Raw genomic sequence first — 16567 nt, forward strand, 5'->3', positions numbered from 1 at the left:
AAAGGAAAGGGGAGGGGAGGTAGGGGAGGGGGGGTAGGGGAGGGGAGGGGAGTAAAAAGGGAAAGAGGGATGGGGATTTAGCTCAGTGGTTCAGGTGCCTGCCTTGCAAGCGCAAGGACCTGAGTTCGATCCCTAGTACAAAAAAAAAAGGAAAGAAAGAAACTACACCTCTGTCTCTCCAATTTACCTGTCTACACTTAGCCAAGTTATAAACTGGTTATGGTGGCTCAAGCCTCTAATCCTAACACACTGAGAGGCTGAGGCTAAAAGATCAAAAGTTCAAGCTGAAAAACTGAGAGATACTGTGTAAAAAAAATTTTTTTTTAAAGAAGGAGTAGGCTTGGCCAGGGATTTAGCTCAGTGGTTCCATCACCTGCCTCGCAAGCGCAAGGACCCGAGTTTGGTCCCCAGTACAAAAAAGGGAGGGGGTAGGCTGGGAACATAGCTCAGTGACAAAGCACCCACTCTGATCCCCAGTAACACACATACACACTTGCAAAAGCCATGCCAAGGTATTCCCCATGGTAATACCATAACCAGTGTGTCTTTTCTTTCTGCTTCATTATCTTCTCAAAACCCACTCAGAGAGTACTAGAACACACTGGCCCTCAAAGTCCTCCTATTTCTCCTTCCCTGTACCTTAATCACAGCTTTGACCTCTCTCAGCTCTGGATCTGTCTCTCAAAACACACAGATAAGGCCATAGTCCGACTCATCCGTGTAATATTCATTTGGCAAATATTGTACTTGTTGAGCAGCCACTGTGCCTGAGCCATTTCCAGGGAAGACACAGAACATAAATACAATAAATAAGACTCATCTCTATGCCTCAGGACCAATCTATCCAGAAGGAATGAGTACAGAGGAAGGTCCGACCTGGAGGTGGAATTACAAGAAAATGACCAGGACTTTGAGAGGCAAATGAGACCCCCCACCTGGTCCCTCAGAATAGAGAGATAGGAGAGTACAGTGAAGTCTGAGATTAATTTGGAGCCAGAGGAGTAGAGGTGCTACCCTAGGTGGCCTTGGCTGTTATTGTGGGTTTCAGAACCTAGACACACCCAAATGAAGTTGTTGGTTGGTCCTTGGGTTTAGAGAGGGGAGCTGCGGCCACAGATCTGCAACATGATCTGAGGGAGGGGTGCCAGGCTACCTAGACCTAGGCCCTAGAGACATCTCCAGTTTCCTTTCTCTTTCTTCAACTTTTTCTACTTTCTATGCAGGCCCTGTGGTGTTTTGAATGGACAAATATGTAGTTTACATTTTATGCCATCAAAGGGGGTGGGGTGGGACTCAGCTCAATGGTTCCACTGCCAGCCTCACAGCACAAGTTCCCAAGTTCGATCCCCACTACCAAAAAAAAAAGACCCTGAGCTAGGCATGGTGTCATAAGCCCCTAACTTGAGCACTCTGGGAAGCTGAGGCAGGAGGATCACAAGTTTGAGTGCAGCCTAAGCAACTTAGCAACTAGTGAGGCCCTAGTCTCTAATAAAAAATAAAAAGGGTTGGGGATGTCACTCAGTGAGAAGGCCCTGGGTTTACTCTCCCAGTACCGACACAATAACAGTAACAACAAAAAAGATGATGTCTTGGGTAGAGGAAGTCCAAGAACAGGTAGATTCCCTAAAACACTGGCGCCACCTTAAAGTATCTCCTTAAAACCAGGTCTCTAATTTTTACGTTTTGCCATCTTCCTTTTCAGTCCCCCATATAAATAAAAAATGGGGAGAATCCCTTCCAGACCAGATGCGTACGAAACATCCCTCCAGAGATCCAAGAATGAACTCGCCCCACTAGCTCCCTTCACCCCCACCACCACGTGTATGGGGCACACCCTCCCACCATAGGGGTTCCTTCTGCACTTTTCTCTCCCTACCGCAAATGGTTTCTTCCTTCAAAGACCGGCGCTAGGTTTTCGCTACCCACTCTTGGCTTTTGAGGTAGATGGGCCCACCCCGTGACGCCACAGGGTGGTTTGTCCTCCCTCCCCCGCCATGGGCGCTGGATGGTCTCGCCTGCACCCCCCCTCCGTGCCGGGGCCATCCTGCAGCGGCGGCGGGGGAGCGTGAGGCCTGGGCGGGAAGCGCCGGACGAGCCCACTGCTCGGCCACCTTGGGGGAAGAGAGGGTTCTCGATAATTCCACCTTCCTACTAAGTAAAGGTTTCCGCCCCTGGAGAGGAGGCGGTGCCCCAGATCGGCCTTCGCCCTTCCCGAGTGTAGGCGCGTCGGGACGGTCCATTGTCGTCCAGAGGGGTAGAAGTGGGCGTGGCGGAGCCTCGAAGAGCATTCTCCGGCCAACCTCACTCGCTAGCTGTTCCGCAGGAACTGCCGCGCCGAGATGAGCGAAGGGGATAACCCAGCCAGCAAGCCCACGTCGGTGCAGGACGTGCAGGGCGACGGGCGATGGATGTCTCTGGTAGGTGATCCCGCCCGCGGTGCTCAGAGGCTAAGGGGGTGGGGTGGGGCGGACTGGCTCTAGAGATCCGCGGTTCTCACAGCCTGGCTCACATTTGAGTGCTGCCTGAGAAAGCAGGACAGTAGGGGTCACGCAGCGTGCGTGCCATTGACTGACAAACACAGCCTTCGTGCGTCCCCGCAGCACCATCGGTTCGTGGCGGACAGCAAAGACAAGGAACCCGAAGTAGTTTTCATCGGGGACTCCTTGGTCCAATTAATGCACCAGTGCGAGGTGAGACCCATCCCCTTCTCCCCCACACTCCCCACCCACCCGGGCTATGCTCTGAGTGATACGTGTAGCCTAGAACCCAGGGCAGACTAAGCATGAGTACTTGAAAATGGCCTGAGGCAGCTGGGCACCGAGAATCTCCTTAAAGTGTAACATTCTGCTGAGAAGAAAGTGTGTGCCCAGAGTTTGTCAGACTTAAGCTCTCTTGAAAGAAGATTGCGTAGGGTGAGGCTCTTTATTGTTTGCTTAAAGTACAGCACAGCCTTGTTGGGTTTATACAAAGTAAAGGTCAACTATAATGGTACTCCACAAAGGGGTCTCAATCATAATCTTTTCGCTAAGCAAGGTTCAACCATAAATTTTTTTTTCTTAAAACAAAATTCAACCATAATGCTATTAGCTGAATGCGCAGCTCACAAAGACTAATTTCCATAAAATGAGTCTTGCTTCTAGTTACATGGGGGCTGGGGATTTAGCTCAGTGGTGTGGAAAGCACAAGGTCCTGAGTTCGATCCCTGATACCAAAAAAAAAAAAAAGAAAAAGAAAAGAAAGAAAAGAGTTACACAGTACTGGGGTTTGTTCAAGGTGAGATTTAACCAAACAGCTTCCATATGGCATTTGATTAAAGCTTGGACGGAAGGTGGTGGTCCATGCCGAGGATGCCCCTGTGCCCACTCCACTTCTTGCCCACAGATCTGGCGAGAGCTCTTCTCTCCTTTGCATGCACTTAACTTTGGCATTGGTGGTGACAGCACACAGCACGTACTGTGGCGACTGGAGAATGGAGAACTAGAACACATCCGGCCCAAGGTGAGTGGGACGTGGGTGGGGAGCTTAAGCGCCTTTTGCCTGCCACCTCACTGCTGCTTTGTGCCTCTTTCCACAGATTGTGGTAGTCTGGGTGGGCACCAACAACCATGGGCACACAGCAGAACAGGTGACCGGTGGCATCAAGGCCATTGTGGAACTGGTGAACCAGCGGCAGCCCCAGGCCCGGGTTGTGGTGATGGTGAGAGGCCAGGAGGGTGGAAAGGGAAGAATGGCGGTGGTTAGGGACCTCCTAGATGTAGCCTAGCACAGTTCTTGACAACTTGGCACAGTGAAATGGCTCTCAAGCAAAACCTTATGTGGTAGCTTACTATACCGATAAGTAGCTGTGTTGAGGGTGTGTTCAGGGACTTTTGCCTGAGATTCTGGAGGTGTTGACCCTCCTCTTCAATAGACCTCATGTAGGCAAAAGTTGTCAGGCATTTATGGAGTGTATCTAGGCTGAGACACTTCCTCCTTTGAATGGGGCACTTCCATGCCACATTTTTATGAGTGATACTTGGAAAGACGGAGAGGTTGGCACTCAGTTCTTCCTGATTGGATGCTGGGACATGGTATCAGAACTACCCTTCTGCCTTCCTCACTTTTGTACCCCTAGCGTAGTGTATTTTGCAGCTGGGAACTTTATGGTGAAGGATGGACAATTTGGCACAGAGAACAGAGTAGCCAGATGCTGGCAGGACATCTCCCTAAGACTCATGTTGCTTCTCAGGGACTGCTTCCAAGGGGCCAGCACCCAAACCCACTTCGGGAGAAGAACCGACTGGTGAATGAGCTGGTACGGGCAGCACTGGCAGGCCATCCTCGGGCCCATTTCCTCGATGCTGACCCTGGCTTTGTGCACTCTGATGGCACCATAAGTCATCATGACATGTATGATTATCTCCATCTGACCCGCCTGGGCTACACACCTGTCTGCCGGGCCCTGCACTCTCTGCTTCTCCGTCTGCTGGCCCAAGACCAGGGCCAGAGTGTTCCTCTGCCAGAGCCCACACCCTAACCCTAACCCTGCCCTCCACATTAAATTCTTTCCTCGGTCTTTGTTTCCTGTTTCATGGCCACAACTGTCTGGGTACCACCACCAGATCCTCATCCTGGTATGAGACCCTACAGGGTGCTTCTGTTCCTTCCCAATAGGCATGACTAGTCCATCAAGACACTTTTGGTTCTTGGATACAGGTGAATTTCCACTATCACAACAGTATACTTTGGGTAGATGCTACCAATCAAGAAACACACTGGGTAAAACCAGTTTGCTAGCTTTACCTTGTTAGGATCAAGGTCAAGCAGGAATTCTGGGAACACTCAAAGCACGTTGAGCTGTTCCTCCAGTCTACATGTTATCCTGGCTGAACTTCCTGGTGCTCTGGCCTTAACTTAGATGCCACCTCGTATGGAGGCTTCCAGACTCAGTACCGTTAGTGGTCTGGGTGCAGTGTCTCAGGACACCGCAGCCAGAGGCTGCAGTGCTGACTCAGACCACGTGGGGGCAGTAGGGGGGTCACAGGGTGGCCTAGTATTCTGGGTGGATTAGCCTTTTAAGTGCTGCCTCTGGGCTAGAACCTCTTGGAGCCTGTTTGAGTAAAACTGATTCCAGTACAGATAAAGGTAAACTGCCTTTCCCAAACCCACCAGGTCGCCTCAGGCCATCCCTGAGCACAAACATGTTGAAAGCCTAGGAGCAGCATGGGCATTGTGGTTCCTTGAGCACTGGCCTCCTGCACTAGAGACCACCTCATCCATAAAGACAGGGGCTTTGGCCCCCAGGGTCCCTCTGATGTTGGGGTGGTACTGCAATTGCTCTTCTACTCTTGATGAGTGCACTGCTCTACAGCCAACTGATCTGGGGATAGGACTGGTACAACACCCCTCCCACTTCAGAGCAAGCAACCACACAGTTGTGTTAAACAGCTTTAATCGCGGTCATTGCTGCTTCTCGGCACAGTAAGAAATATTGCACATGATCAACATGTTTTGTTCCGGGGATGGGGGGCAAGGGCAGGGGGAATTACCTTCTTAGAAAGTACAACCCAAGTTGGGAGGGCAGAGGAATAGGGAGAGAACCCTCCCCATGCCTGTGGCAAAAGTGCAGGAGCCCCACCCCCAAACTAACCTGAGTCCAGCCCCTCTGGGGAAAAACGGGGTGCACGAACTCCCCCTACTCCACAGGCACCTCCCTGTGGCCCAAGGCCCACAATACCTTCCAGCTTGCAGCCCTCACATGAGCCATTTTGCATAAAGTACAAGTGAAAAGCTCTGAAGGTCACACTCCAGGTTATGAACAGGGGCTCAGTGGAGGGACTATACCCCTGCTTCTCCTCAGCCGCCCCCCAGAACAGGGAGGGAACTGGGGGTAGGGACTATATACAAGAGGAGCAGGCCTCATTCCGCCCCAAACTAGGAAGGACGAAATGGCTTTATTGGGGAGGAGGTAACCACCCCACTACCCCCCCTCTGCCGCCTACATACTGTCCATATCCTGAGGGAGAGTACTGTGGGTCCTGGGATCTCAAAAAGGCCCCTCACCTGCTCGTGGCAGCTGTGGAAGGGCCTGAGGGTGGAGAGGAAGGCTGAGGGGCCCCCTCCCAGCCAGGCTGGCCAGGTCCAGGCTCTGGGGGTGGAGGCAGTGGTGGGGCAGCCTGAGCCATGCCAGAGTCCGAGCCAGGTAAGGTGGGGTCCGGCCCTCCAGCAGGGCTAGGTGTGGGAGCAGGGGTAGCAGCAGTGCCAGCTGGGGGTGGTCCAGGGAGGGGGGCCTCAGCTCCAGGGGGCTGCTCCGTGGGAGTGGCTGCCTGCATGATCTTCTGGCGCACCTCTCGGATCTTCAGTTGCAGACAAACCTTAGACGGGAAGATGTCTGCATAGCGGGCCTGGAAGGCTGCTGTAGCCTGGGCTGGGAACAGAAAAATTGTGGAGAGGGCAGGATGAGATACTAAGCAATTCCCATCCAAGTGACCTCCAAGAGTCTAAAACACACTCACCTGATGGGAAGAAGCCATGGTCCTGGAAGAGCTGCATGACGAGGGCTCGACGCTGGTCCAGGGTGCGCCGCAGTGAGGAGTATGGCACCTTCTCATATTCCAGCTCTCCTAGCACATCCTCAGCCTCTGTACCTGCAGGGCAAAGGGAGCAGGGTCAAGACTACAACACCGGCATGGCGCATGCCTATGATCCCAGCATTTGAGAGACTGATATAGGATTGCCAGGAATTTTGAGGCCAGCCTGAATTACATAGCAAGAACCTGTCTCAAGGAGAAAAAAAAAAAAAAAAAAAAAACAATAGCGGCCCAAGCCTGCAGGCCACCACCTGAGTACCCAATCAAGTTCTCTCAATTCTACTTCACAGAGGAGTCAGAGGGGACCAGCAATATCACATGCCAACTCAGCTACATTATCAACTGCAGAACTCACCCCTGACTTGCTGTTCTTCTTTACAATTCCTACCTCACGGTTCCCATACCACCCTCCCAAAAGCCCTTTTGCAGGCGCTGGGGTCCCTACAGTGCCTGCACCTGTGCGGTCAAAGGTGAAGATGTCTCCCTCGCACTTGGCACTCTTGGGGGTGTTGGGCTCTGAGCTGCAGCTAGAGCGTCTCCTCATCTTGCGCTTAGGTGAGGTAGGATCCTCTGGTGCTGAGTCCAAGTCTAGCCAAAGAGAAGCAGGGTCAGCAGAGGTAGTCCCAGTCTGTTCCCCCACCCACCCAGGAGCCAGCACTCGCCTACCCGTGGAGTTCTTCCTCTTTTTGCGGTAAGAGCCCAGGATGGCCCGAGGTGAGGTGGCCAGAGACTGCAGGGTGGGTGACGGCAGCACTTCCTCCGGCCGAAACTCAGGCAGCTCAGCAAAGCGTTCTTCGAAGTCCACCTCTGACAGGACCCTGCTGGAGGGCCGGCAGGGTTAGCTCCTCTGCCTCAGCCTGCAGCCGCCCCCTCTCCCAACTGCCCCACACCCTTTGCCAAGGTCCCCAGCCCCTGCTCACTTGTCCACAGAGTCAAAGGTCTTCTTCAAGGGTGGGGGCCGCACCTTCACCTTCTTGCCAGTACTAGCAGCCTCCTTGCGCTCAGGTGTGTCCCCAGCCGCCCTCCCACTGCTGCCCTCGCTGCTGTTGCTGCTGCTGCTGCTGCTGCTGCTGCTGCTACCACCCGAGGCTGCAGCTGGAGCTGGGGCTGGACTTGGAGGAGTGGGAGGCTCCCCACGGCTCTCCAGGCCCATCCCAGGGACGCGCCAGTCTGAGGATGAGCTGGGGAATTTGTTGGCCTGGGGTAGGGACAAGCAGGGAGAAAAGCACTGGGCTGACCCACTGGGGTAACATGAATTCTGGACAGCTCAACACACAGACGTAGAGAAGACCCACTTCTATGGCTTCAGGAAGGCTAGAGCTGGACCTGAGGTGGAAGGCATACAACAGACAGGACACACATGCAAGCAAGGAAATAAGGGCAGCAAACAGGTGGGCACCAGGGGGAGCCCCAGGACCTTCAGAAACTCACCATGATGTCAGGGCCCTTGGCACCAGTCCGTTCCTCTGCAGGCAGGGGTGGTGGGGGACTACTCCGGGCTATGGGAGGCCAGGTCTCTGGGGGCGGTGGAGGGGCTGGTGGTGTAGGCTGCCCCTCAATCTCGGACTCTGGGGCAGTTGGCTCTCGGGCTGGACCAGGCTCCAGAGGCTGCCGGGGTACAGGGCCAGGCCGCCCAGTGGCACTTGCCTCAAAGGAGCCTACAGGAATGCTGGCGATGGCTGCCTTCACTTTTTGGGGGGCCTTTGGGCTGGGACGTTGGGCCTTGGGAGCCACTAAGCTGTAGGTCATGGAACCCGCTGGTGGAAAGAACAACATTTGCTGAGTCAGGCCTGAATGGAGACCACCCCCACATCCCCAACTCACGCTTCCCTGGTTGGTCTGACACCCACCTGTGGCACTAGGGAAAGTGCTAGTGGGGGCTGGGGTGGCAGTGGCAGGGACCGGTGGGCCCTTGGGCAGAATGGTGGTGGCAGAAGGTGGGGTGGTGCTGGTGGCCACAGTATATACCAGGCTTGGGGGGGCCTGGGATGGCTGAGCCAGGGGTGTTGAGGAGGTGGGTGCAGGGCTGCCAGGGTAAAACGCTGTTATGACAGGACCTCCTGAGGCTGTGCAGACAGGAGGCAGCTGGGGGCTGGGTACAGGTGACACGCCCACCTGGCCAGGAGCCAGCAGTGGGGCTTGGCCAGCTGAGAGACAGAAAAAAGAGAGGCAGGGGACTGAGTTAGGGCCTGCCCTGTCTCAGCCCCACTAGGAGTCCTCAGTGCTCCCTACCAAGCTTGCCTTTACCTGAGAGCAGGGGCTGGACGAATGCCGGTCCACTGGGCCCCAGTGAAGTGAAGCCTAGAGCTACAGAGCTTGTGGGCCCATAGGAGGTAACTGTTCCAGCCTGGCTGGATGCAGGGCTCGTGCCGAGAGGCAGCGTGTGCCCACCTGCCGACTGCACATAGGTGATTCTGCCACAGAGAGGAAAGATGAAGGACGAAATGAGCTGGCCTGCCCAATCTTACCCTGCCCCTCAACACAGGAGTGCTCAACTGTGCTCACCTGGTGGAAGAGGGCAACAAGACCTTCTGAGGCTGTGACGTGGGTCCAGGGAGGGTGGCCGGGCTCAAGGGTGGCACCAGGCCGCTGGGTGTGCTCACAGGCACAGGAGTCAGCTGGATGATCTGGGGGTAGAAGCACCCATGGGACAGGGTGAGCTGTGACCTTAAAGCAAAAGGACTGAGAGGCACTAGGCCCCTATGAGGGGCACTATGCAACAGCAGGAGACTCAGAATTGGGGATTAAGACGTGACAGGAAAGGTGACAGGAGATGAGAACACAGAAAAACAACAAAGCGCAGACACCAGGGACTTAAAAAAGGGCAAGGTACATGCCAAGAGCGAGCTCCAGGAAAAGAAACAAAAGTGACTGAAGGAGCCACGTGTGGTGGAGCACATCTGTAATCCCACAACTTGGGGAGGCTGAGGCAGGAGGATTACTGTGAGCTCAAAGCCAGCCTGGGCTACATAGTTCAGGGCCATCCTGAACTACATAGTTATATCCTGCCTCAAACAAAAAATGACTGAAGGACAAAAAGACAACAGAGACAGTAGAAGACAGGAAACAATATGTAGCAAAAGGGAAAAGTGGAGCCAAAGCCAATAAATACACCCTTACCTTACTGGGTGGCTGGGCTCCATTCTGCACAGGTACTGAGAATGGTGGACTGACCAGGGGCAGTGGCTGGCCAGCCCCTCCACTCCGTACTGACATGCTAGGGGCAGCCAGGGGTACTAGTACCTTCCCAGGTAGCAGCTGGGCTGAGCCACCTGGGGTTTGGGCCTGCACGGGAGAAACTGACTGGGCTAGAAGTTAAAGAGGCAAGAAAAGAAAATTACAATAAAGCCAAACAAGCCTACTGCCCCAATCCTTGTGCTGCCCGGCCCATGCCTCACCTTTAGGGGGTGGGGCAGAGGGTACAGACTGCAAGATGGGGATGCCAGGAGTGGGTGCAGTGGCGGCCAGGACCTTGCCGTTGGTGGAGGTGCCCGGCGGGAGGGTGAAACGGATGCTGGTGGTGGGTGCAGGGCCACTGGGAGCTGCTGTCTTGGTGCCAGGGGCTGCTGTTGGGGCAGGTGTCACTTGAAGCTGCTGGGGCAGTGTGGGTAGGATGTACTGTACCTGGGTGATTCCCCCAGCCTTACCCAGGGCACCTGACTGCAGAATGCCCAGGGGTACTGGTCCATTGGGGCCACTTCCAGAACCCACTCCTGAGCCTACAGTGGTCCCACTGCTAGGGGCCCCCTGAGCAATAAACTGAACAGCAGAGGGTGCAGGGGCCCCATAGCCTGGGGTACCCACCAGCAGGTTGGTGACAGTGGCAGGTGCCTTCCCCACAGTGCCCAGCAGGGGCCCAGCCACCAAGTGTGGGGCTGGTGAGGTGGCTGCTGACTTCTTGTCTGAATATACTAAGCTGACACCCAGTGGGGAGCCCCCAGGTACCCGAGACCCAGTGCCCATTTCAGTCCTGGCACCTGCTGTGTCATTTGGAGATGCCTCAGCCCTGCTAGAGGTAGGGAAGGGCTTAGAGGCAATGGGCACAGGAGTGCTGCTGACAGGCCGCACTACATTGGTGACCATGGTGGCAGCAGGGCGGGACAAAGGGGCTGCTGGGGACCCATAGGCCAGTGATGGCGCTGGGGCCGAGGGTACTCGGGCCCCACTGCCCTCCCGCTCTTCCTTGTTCGGGGGCAGGACTAGCGTCTGCAAGATGTTTCCTCCCCCACTGGGAGGTGCCGCAATGACTGAGGGACCTGGTGGCTCCAAGCCCCCAACACTTTCAGGTCTCTTGCGCCGAAAGGTGGCAGGATCCGTTGGGAGAAACCGAGTGACCTTGGAAGGTGTCGCTGGGCCTCCAGCCCCAGAGAGGGGTGGCCGCAGTGGGCCTGTTGCACTGCCCTGCCCAGACTCCTGGGCTTTGAAGGTTCCAGAGCCCAGTGAGAAGGAGGTGGCTACTGAGGTTGAGGCAACTAGTGAGGATGAAGAGGAGGAAGAGGAAGAAGATGGGGTGGGGCCATAGCCTTTGCCAAAGGCTGCAGCTGCAGGTGGATCTGGGGGCCCAGGAGGCTCAGGATCCAGTGGTGGACGGCAGTGGGTGAAGGAAGAACGGATCACAGGTGAGAACACCTTACGGCCAAAGCCCTGGGCAGAAGGAAGAAAGAGACACCCAAATCAGGGAAATATTAGCACCTAGACACTCACCCCGGGCATCCTTGACAGACAAGAGCCTTAATTCATCCAGCTATGATCCATCCAACTTGTCACAGGTCAAACACTTTTCTCTCTCCAGATCTTAATCTCGCTCCAGGTCAAACACACAGGAGCAGACATTCTCCCCTCCTAGGAGTGTGACAGGACAGCACACTGTGCCCCGGTGCCAAGCCTCACCTTGTTGCCCTCTGGGTCCTCCCCAGAGCTATCTCCACTCTCACTATCCGTCACCCGCTCTTTGCACTTGAGATCAATATCAGTGGTACCAAAGCCATCATCAGCTGAAGGACAAAAGGAACATTATGGGAAAGAAGCTGGGCACAGGACTACCCAGGAGGAAACAGTATGGAACCTGGACTCTGGTTTCAGTTCTGCCCCATGCAAGCAGTGAGTGTCATTCAGGAGGCTAGTTCTGAGCACGAGGCAGGAGTCTAAGAGAGCACACAGACACGGCAACTACAACTGTGCTAACAGTGCTCATGTCCTGCCTAAGGGCCTAGATATCCCTGGAGAACAGGCCTGGGTCTATTTAGCAAGCCCAGAATTGATGGCATGCAGTCATAAACAAACATAATAATAAATAATAAACAATAAATAAAAATAAAGAGAAGGATCATAGCAGCCCAGATTCTCCCTGCCCTCTGTGGCTTAGCCTGCTGGTCCCCGGCAGGATTCTGGGCCCTACACTGCTCACCGATAACATCATCGTCCCCTTCTTCTTCACAGATGACCATGCGCTCTTCATCACTGGTCATGTCCTCGCTGGCTGCACGCTGGGAACGAGAGGCTCTGGTGGGCAGCAGTGGGGGCCGCCCACTGGCCGCCAAGGTGCCTCCCTCACTGGGGGTTACGAAGGGGCCTGAAGTGCCATACTGGGTGGAAGGTTTTGGGCCAGAGTACGATGTGGGGCCAGACACCATCTGCAGGACAGGCGGCGGGAAGATTCAGCCACATCTCCTGCCTCGGGCAAGCCCTCCCTGCCCACCCCCCTGGTGGCCTGCACCCCGAACCTGAGTCAGTTCTTGTAGTGCCTGGCTGTCTACTTCCCCACCGTCCAGGCTGTGTACCCCACTGTGGGAAAAGGCTCGGGGCCGGGCTGAGCCAGGTCCCCCAACTGCGTGCAGCCGTTCTGCTCCACAGGAGCCACTCCCCGGAGCCTTGGTGTCTGAGCTCAAGAGTGTCTGGGCTGCAACGGACAGGAGCTCAGAGGACACTGTAAAGCAGAGGGAGAGTGGCTGTCACAGAATCATGAAGCCTCTCACCAACAATTGGACTGGCCAAACCACTCACAGGTATTTCTAGAGACTGGGCAGAAGCAGGCATGGAAGTCCTGAGCCACCTAGTGGGGGGAAAAACACCACCAGCCAGCCCAGAATCTCCTTCTTGCTGGTTCTTGTCCTCTGGGACTGTAGGAAACAAGCCTGGTTCCTGGGAGGTTGACGTTCTGAGAGTGAGCACAAGCCTGGAAATTAGCCTGTGATGTTGTCTGGCTAACCTTTCGGCCTATTTGAGCCTCAGCTGTCTCATCTCAGAGAGGCAACAAACCCATGCTCATGGTTGGAAAGCCATAAGCACAAGATCAAACCGAAAGAACCCCAGAACACTGCCATGGACCCCAGACACTCATTTAGTAGGAGCAGCCCATGAGGGCATTGTGAGCTGCAGCAGTTCCAACCATGGTCTTGGGAACCAATCAAGATGGGGTTTACATTCTGGCTGTGCTACTTACTACAGTGTAGTAAACAAGTAACTTTGCCTCTCTGAACCTGTTTCCTCATCTGGAAATGGGTGTGGTTTTGAGCAGGAGTAAATACATGCCTCACCACGGTGCCTGGCATATAAAGTAATCAATAAACAGCGTGTTTCTGTGTGGGTATCTTATCTGCCTGTATCTCCCTGGCTCCTTCGCATACAGCAATTCCCAGTTCCTTTATGGCTAAGCTTCCTCAAAAGCAACGAAAAACAGAACTGCTAGGGCAGGGAGTGAGCAAGCAAGGGGGCAGCCGGCAGCTCTCAGGGAGAGAGGTGGCAGGACAGGAGAGCCAAGGGGCCAACTAACCCCCAGGGGCGGCGGCAGTGCCCGTCTCCGACATGCTCCGCTCCCGCGTCTCCTTGTGCCCTCCTGCCAGCCCCAGGCTCGTGGGCTTGGCCTCTGAGCTGGATTTCTTTCGGTCCTTGTTGCACCACTTCCAATCTGGGTGGGCCTTGAAGTGGGCCTCCTTCACCTGGCAGGAGAGGGCAGGGCGACCCTTCACTCACTCACCCCACCAGTGGAAATGAGGAGGAGTCAAAAAGAGGAAAAATTACCTGGAAGGCCAGGTCATGGTACTTCTGCTTCTCTTTGGGCCCCAGAGCATACCACCACTCGCCCAGGATCTTGCTGACAGTCCGGTTGTCCTGGTTGGGGTGACGCTGGTGGACCAGGGCTCGGTGCCGCTTACTGAAGATCATGAAGGCATTCATGGGCCGCCGGATATGGTCCTTCTCCCGCTGCAGTAACACAGCCCAAAGCAGGAGTTAGGCCCAGCCTCAGGTGACCACAGTGAGAACAGGGAACTGGTGAAGAGGAGCACCTTGTTGGGGCTGCGTCCATCCTTCTCAGAAGATGAATCTCTTTCCTTAGGCAGGGCACTGAGCGACTGGGTCCGACGTTTTCCAGGTGGCAGAGGCAACTGGATCTCAGGAGACATGATGGAAAGAAAGCTTGCGGGGGAACAGGTACAGTGAGGACCATGTTTCTGGCCACCCCCTTTTCCTCCCAACCTGTCCTAGGTCTTAAAGCACTCACGCATCATCATGGTCACTCTCTGTCTCACTATCCAGCCGGGGTTCTCCTGGGGGGCCAGGGGCCTCCTCCTCAGTGATGGGAGGAGGACCTTTACCAGGTTCCACCACTCCCAAGGTATGTGGAGGTCCAGGTCCTGGGCTCTCAGGGCATGTGGCTCCAGGCGGCCTCCCAGGGTCAGCACTCCCCGTCCCTCCTTGTGGCTGCTCATGAGCAACAGCTGCCGACTCAGCAGGTTCTGAGGGCAGAAAGGTACATCAGAGGGCTCATGGGCCACTCTGACCCCCTCCAACTTCCATGCCTTCTCACAGCCCCCGGCCACCTCACCTTTGCTCTGGTTGGAGGCCACTGGGTGGCTGGCAGGTTGCTGGGCCTCACTCGGCTGCACAGAGGGGTCTGGCTGGCTGGGTGCCAGAAAGGGAACTAAGGAATGCCAGGGGAACACAGCCACAGAGCGAGGTTCCACATTTGTCCATACTGCGGGAGGGAACCAAGTGAGTCAGGTGAGTGTGCAGGAGAGCTTGGCCCCAAACCCCAACTGAAACTTTTCCCCACTCTGGACAAGGTAGCTCTACCCTCTCTGCACACCCTCTTCCCCTACCCCAGAGCCTCTGGGGCTAATCCATGAGACGTCATTCAGGAAAAATTCTCCCTGAAAGGTCTCTAAATTTATAAAAAATGAAAACAAATGCAACTTCTACTAACTAACCCTGCCACCAGGGATCAGGCCAAAGGAATAACTAGCTCCTGCCACAAACCAGGTCACGCTCTGCTGCCACTCCACATTCCTGGACCCCTCAAGACTCCTATCAGGCTGGAGACCCCACGTACCCCAGTCACATCACATTCCCAGCACCCATGTTACCACGTGACACAGTCCCTTACCTTGGTCTCACACTCCCCCTCCTGAGGCCAAGGAGCCTGTCTCTCCTCCCTCCAGTGCTCCATCCATTGCCCATGGCTCCCATGTATGTGAGGTCTTCCCTGCCTTTCTCGCCCTGGCAGACCTGCCCTTCCTGGGTGTAGCCTACACGGCACCAATGGCTCTCCTCTTCTGCCCCATAAAGAAGACTCCACTACTCCTAAAGAGTCTCCCAGCTTCCCTCCTAAACCCCCGAACTTAATCTTCAGCCCAGTGTCCAGCCTCCCTGCCCAGAAAGAGGCATGGGTGTGGTAAACTCCTAAGAAGAAAAGGCACAGGCAATGGGGCAAAGGAAAGAACTGTTACTACAAGTCTCTGTCCAAAGAAAGAAAAAGACGCAGGTGTTTCCTTTGGCTATGCACAGGGAAACACTTTCCTCAACAGAGGACCATTCCAGATCCAACCTTCAGCCCCCAAAGCTGAAACCGGGACCCACCCCTGTTGGACTTCTGGGTGGGCCTCAACTGGGAGTGGGCTTCCCCTGTCACTGCCTGGCTCATCAGGGGAAGTGGAACCAGCAGAGCAGCAGAGAGGCCTGGCTTGGGGGAAGACAAATGACAATGAGGGAAGGAGGGAAACGCCCTAGCACTGGTCTCCATCATCCCGGGTCTCTCCTTGATCCTTGATCCAGATCAACCTGACCTGAGGTAACCCCCCTCCCCATTGCCTTCAGGAGCCTGGACTGGGTGAGCTCTGGATTCGCAGGAAATTGGACATGTATCAGGAGGAACAGCACTGGAGGGCACTCAAGACTTTGCAACAACACTGTCCTTTATCCCCGGAGGCACAAAAGCCCGAGGAGAGGGGGGCTCCAACACCATAAAGAGCCCTCAGGGACCAGGACCTGGACCCGGTCCTCTCTCACAAAGATCTTTCCACCGGGGCCCCCCTTATGTTCTGAGAAGTGGGGAAGAAGAGCCCAGCAGACATCAAGGACAGTTCTTTGCTCCAGTCCCCTCCCTCGTGTACTACCTTGAAGGTGTCTAGGACTCTCCCTCTCACCGATGGACACTATAAATACTCCAGCCCACGGTCTGTTTCGAGCAACAGTGCTTCACTCACTTTCTGAGCCCTGTCCTCAAATCTCTACTCAGCAGAGCCCCCGCCCTATCTCGATTCCACACCTGCCACCACCAGGTCGCAGACTACATGTATTCTAACCCAGGCTTCAAAGGCAGTTAATGTACACTCCTCACCTCCAGTACCTCAGACCTGCTCCACCCCATCCCTTGTACACCACAGCTGTATCCCTGGATCCCGCTCCTGTCTTGCTCAGCTACACTCCCACCTGCCATCGCCAAAGGACTCGGCCGGGCTCTAACTTTCCCCTTTACTCTGTGTCTATCGTTCTCTTACCCATCACCGTTACACCGCACTTAGCACCCCAACATCCTGACCCCTAGAGTCCCAGGGCCCGGGTGCTACTGACCGAACATGCCGAGGCCACGGGAGGCCGCGCCAGACGCGTGCATCAGGGGCCTGTGGGCCGAGTACATGGTCCGGCGAGGGGGTGCCTGGTAGAGGCTCGAACCTCCTCAGCGGTCGACGCCGCTCCGCCCGCAGCGAGCTTCTCGGCCG

The 16567-nt window shown here is 55.3% G+C and overlaps 3 protein-coding genes across 12 annotated transcripts in view; 1 reads left to right on the forward strand and 2 right to left on the reverse strand.

The window, feature by feature from the left end:
* Positions 1 to 1988, reverse strand: part of Prr19 (proline rich 19) — a 5350-nt gene extending 3362 nt beyond the window's left edge. For both annotated transcript variants that reach the window (XM_010623316.2, XM_010623314.3), the window contains exon 1: positions 1877 to 1988. The gene's annotated coding sequence lies outside the window, so the exon portion shown is untranslated. The remainder of the gene's footprint in view (positions 1 to 1876) is intronic.
* Pafah1b3 (platelet activating factor acetylhydrolase 1b catalytic subunit 3) lies at positions 1859 to 4569 on the forward strand. 3 transcript variants are annotated; one of them, XM_010623318.3, is made up of 6 exons: positions 1859 to 1940; positions 2324 to 2417; positions 2601 to 2690; positions 3382 to 3498; positions 3575 to 3697; positions 4229 to 4569. In XM_010623318.3, the coding sequence occupies exons 2-6, from the start codon at positions 2340 to 2342 to the stop codon at positions 4514 to 4516; spliced, it is 696 nt and encodes a 231-aa protein (XP_010621620.1). In that variant the 5' UTR covers positions 1859 to 1940; positions 2324 to 2339; the 3' UTR covers positions 4517 to 4569. The 3 variants fall into 3 exon arrangements, with proteins under 3 accessions (XP_010621620.1, XP_010621619.1, XP_033621708.1); XM_010623317.3 differs by lacking the exon at positions 1859 to 1940 and having other exon boundaries at positions 2165 to 2417; positions 4229 to 4568; XM_033765817.1 differs by lacking the exons at positions 1859 to 1940; positions 2601 to 2690 and having other exon boundaries at positions 2165 to 2417.
* Positions 4570 to 5419: 850 nt separating this feature from the next.
* Cic (capicua transcriptional repressor) overlaps positions 5420 to 16567 on the reverse strand; it is a 28423-nt gene continuing 17275 nt past the window's right edge. For 2 of the 7 annotated variants that reach the window (XM_010623309.3, XM_010623307.3), the window contains 19 exons: positions 14395 to 14544; positions 14071 to 14305; positions 13856 to 13985; positions 13590 to 13772; positions 13342 to 13507; positions 12293 to 12495; positions 11977 to 12202; positions 11460 to 11563; positions 9968 to 11213; positions 9690 to 9877; positions 9075 to 9196; positions 8817 to 8983; positions 8420 to 8716; positions 8001 to 8326; positions 7490 to 7767; positions 7236 to 7390; positions 7026 to 7157; positions 6495 to 6626; positions 5420 to 6406 (listed from right to left, as the gene is read on the reverse strand). In XM_010623309.3, the coding sequence (XP_010621611.1) occupies positions 6039 to 6406; positions 6495 to 6626; positions 7026 to 7157; positions 7236 to 7390; positions 7490 to 7767; positions 8001 to 8326; positions 8420 to 8716; positions 8817 to 8983; positions 9075 to 9196; positions 9690 to 9877; positions 9968 to 11213; positions 11460 to 11563; positions 11977 to 12202; positions 12293 to 12495; positions 13342 to 13507; positions 13590 to 13772; positions 13856 to 13985; positions 14071 to 14305; positions 14395 to 14544 (4808 nt within the window). In that variant the 3' untranslated portion in view covers positions 5420 to 6038. Of the gene's footprint in view, positions 6407 to 6494; positions 6627 to 7025; positions 7158 to 7235; positions 7391 to 7489; positions 7896 to 8000; positions 8327 to 8419; positions 8717 to 8816; positions 8984 to 9074; positions 9197 to 9689; positions 9878 to 9967; positions 11214 to 11459; positions 11564 to 11976; positions 12203 to 12292; positions 12496 to 13341; positions 13508 to 13589; positions 13773 to 13855; positions 13986 to 14070; positions 14306 to 14394; positions 14545 to 16418; positions 16562 to 16567 lie in introns of those variants that run through there. The other 5 variants (XM_033765818.1, XM_010623312.3, XM_010623308.3 and 2 more) reach the window with 5 other exon arrangements.

This window comes from Fukomys damarensis, unplaced genomic scaffold (genome assembly GCF_012274545.1).
Source record: "Fukomys damarensis isolate Sample0158 unplaced genomic scaffold, DMR_v1.0_HiC HiC_scaffold_19, whole genome shotgun sequence".
NCBI classification, from domain to species: Eukaryota; Metazoa; Chordata; class Mammalia; order Rodentia; family Bathyergidae; genus Fukomys; species Fukomys damarensis.

What these genes read in the sequence shown, in the direction of transcription:
- Pafah1b3 (XM_010623318.3), top strand. Translation starts at nt 2,340, where the DNA reads ATGAGCGAAGGGGATAACCCAGCCAGCAAGCCCACGTCGGTGCAGGAC. An exon ending in AATTAATGCACCAGTGCGAG is followed by an intron (nt 2,691 to 3,381) that starts GTGAGACCCATC and finishes TCTTGCCCACAG; the next exon opens with ATCTGGCGAGAGCTCTTCTC. An exon ending in TAGAACACATCCGGCCCAAG is followed by an intron (nt 3,499 to 3,574) that starts GTGAGTGGGACG and finishes CTCTTTCCACAG; the next exon opens with ATTGTGGTAGTCTGGGTGGG.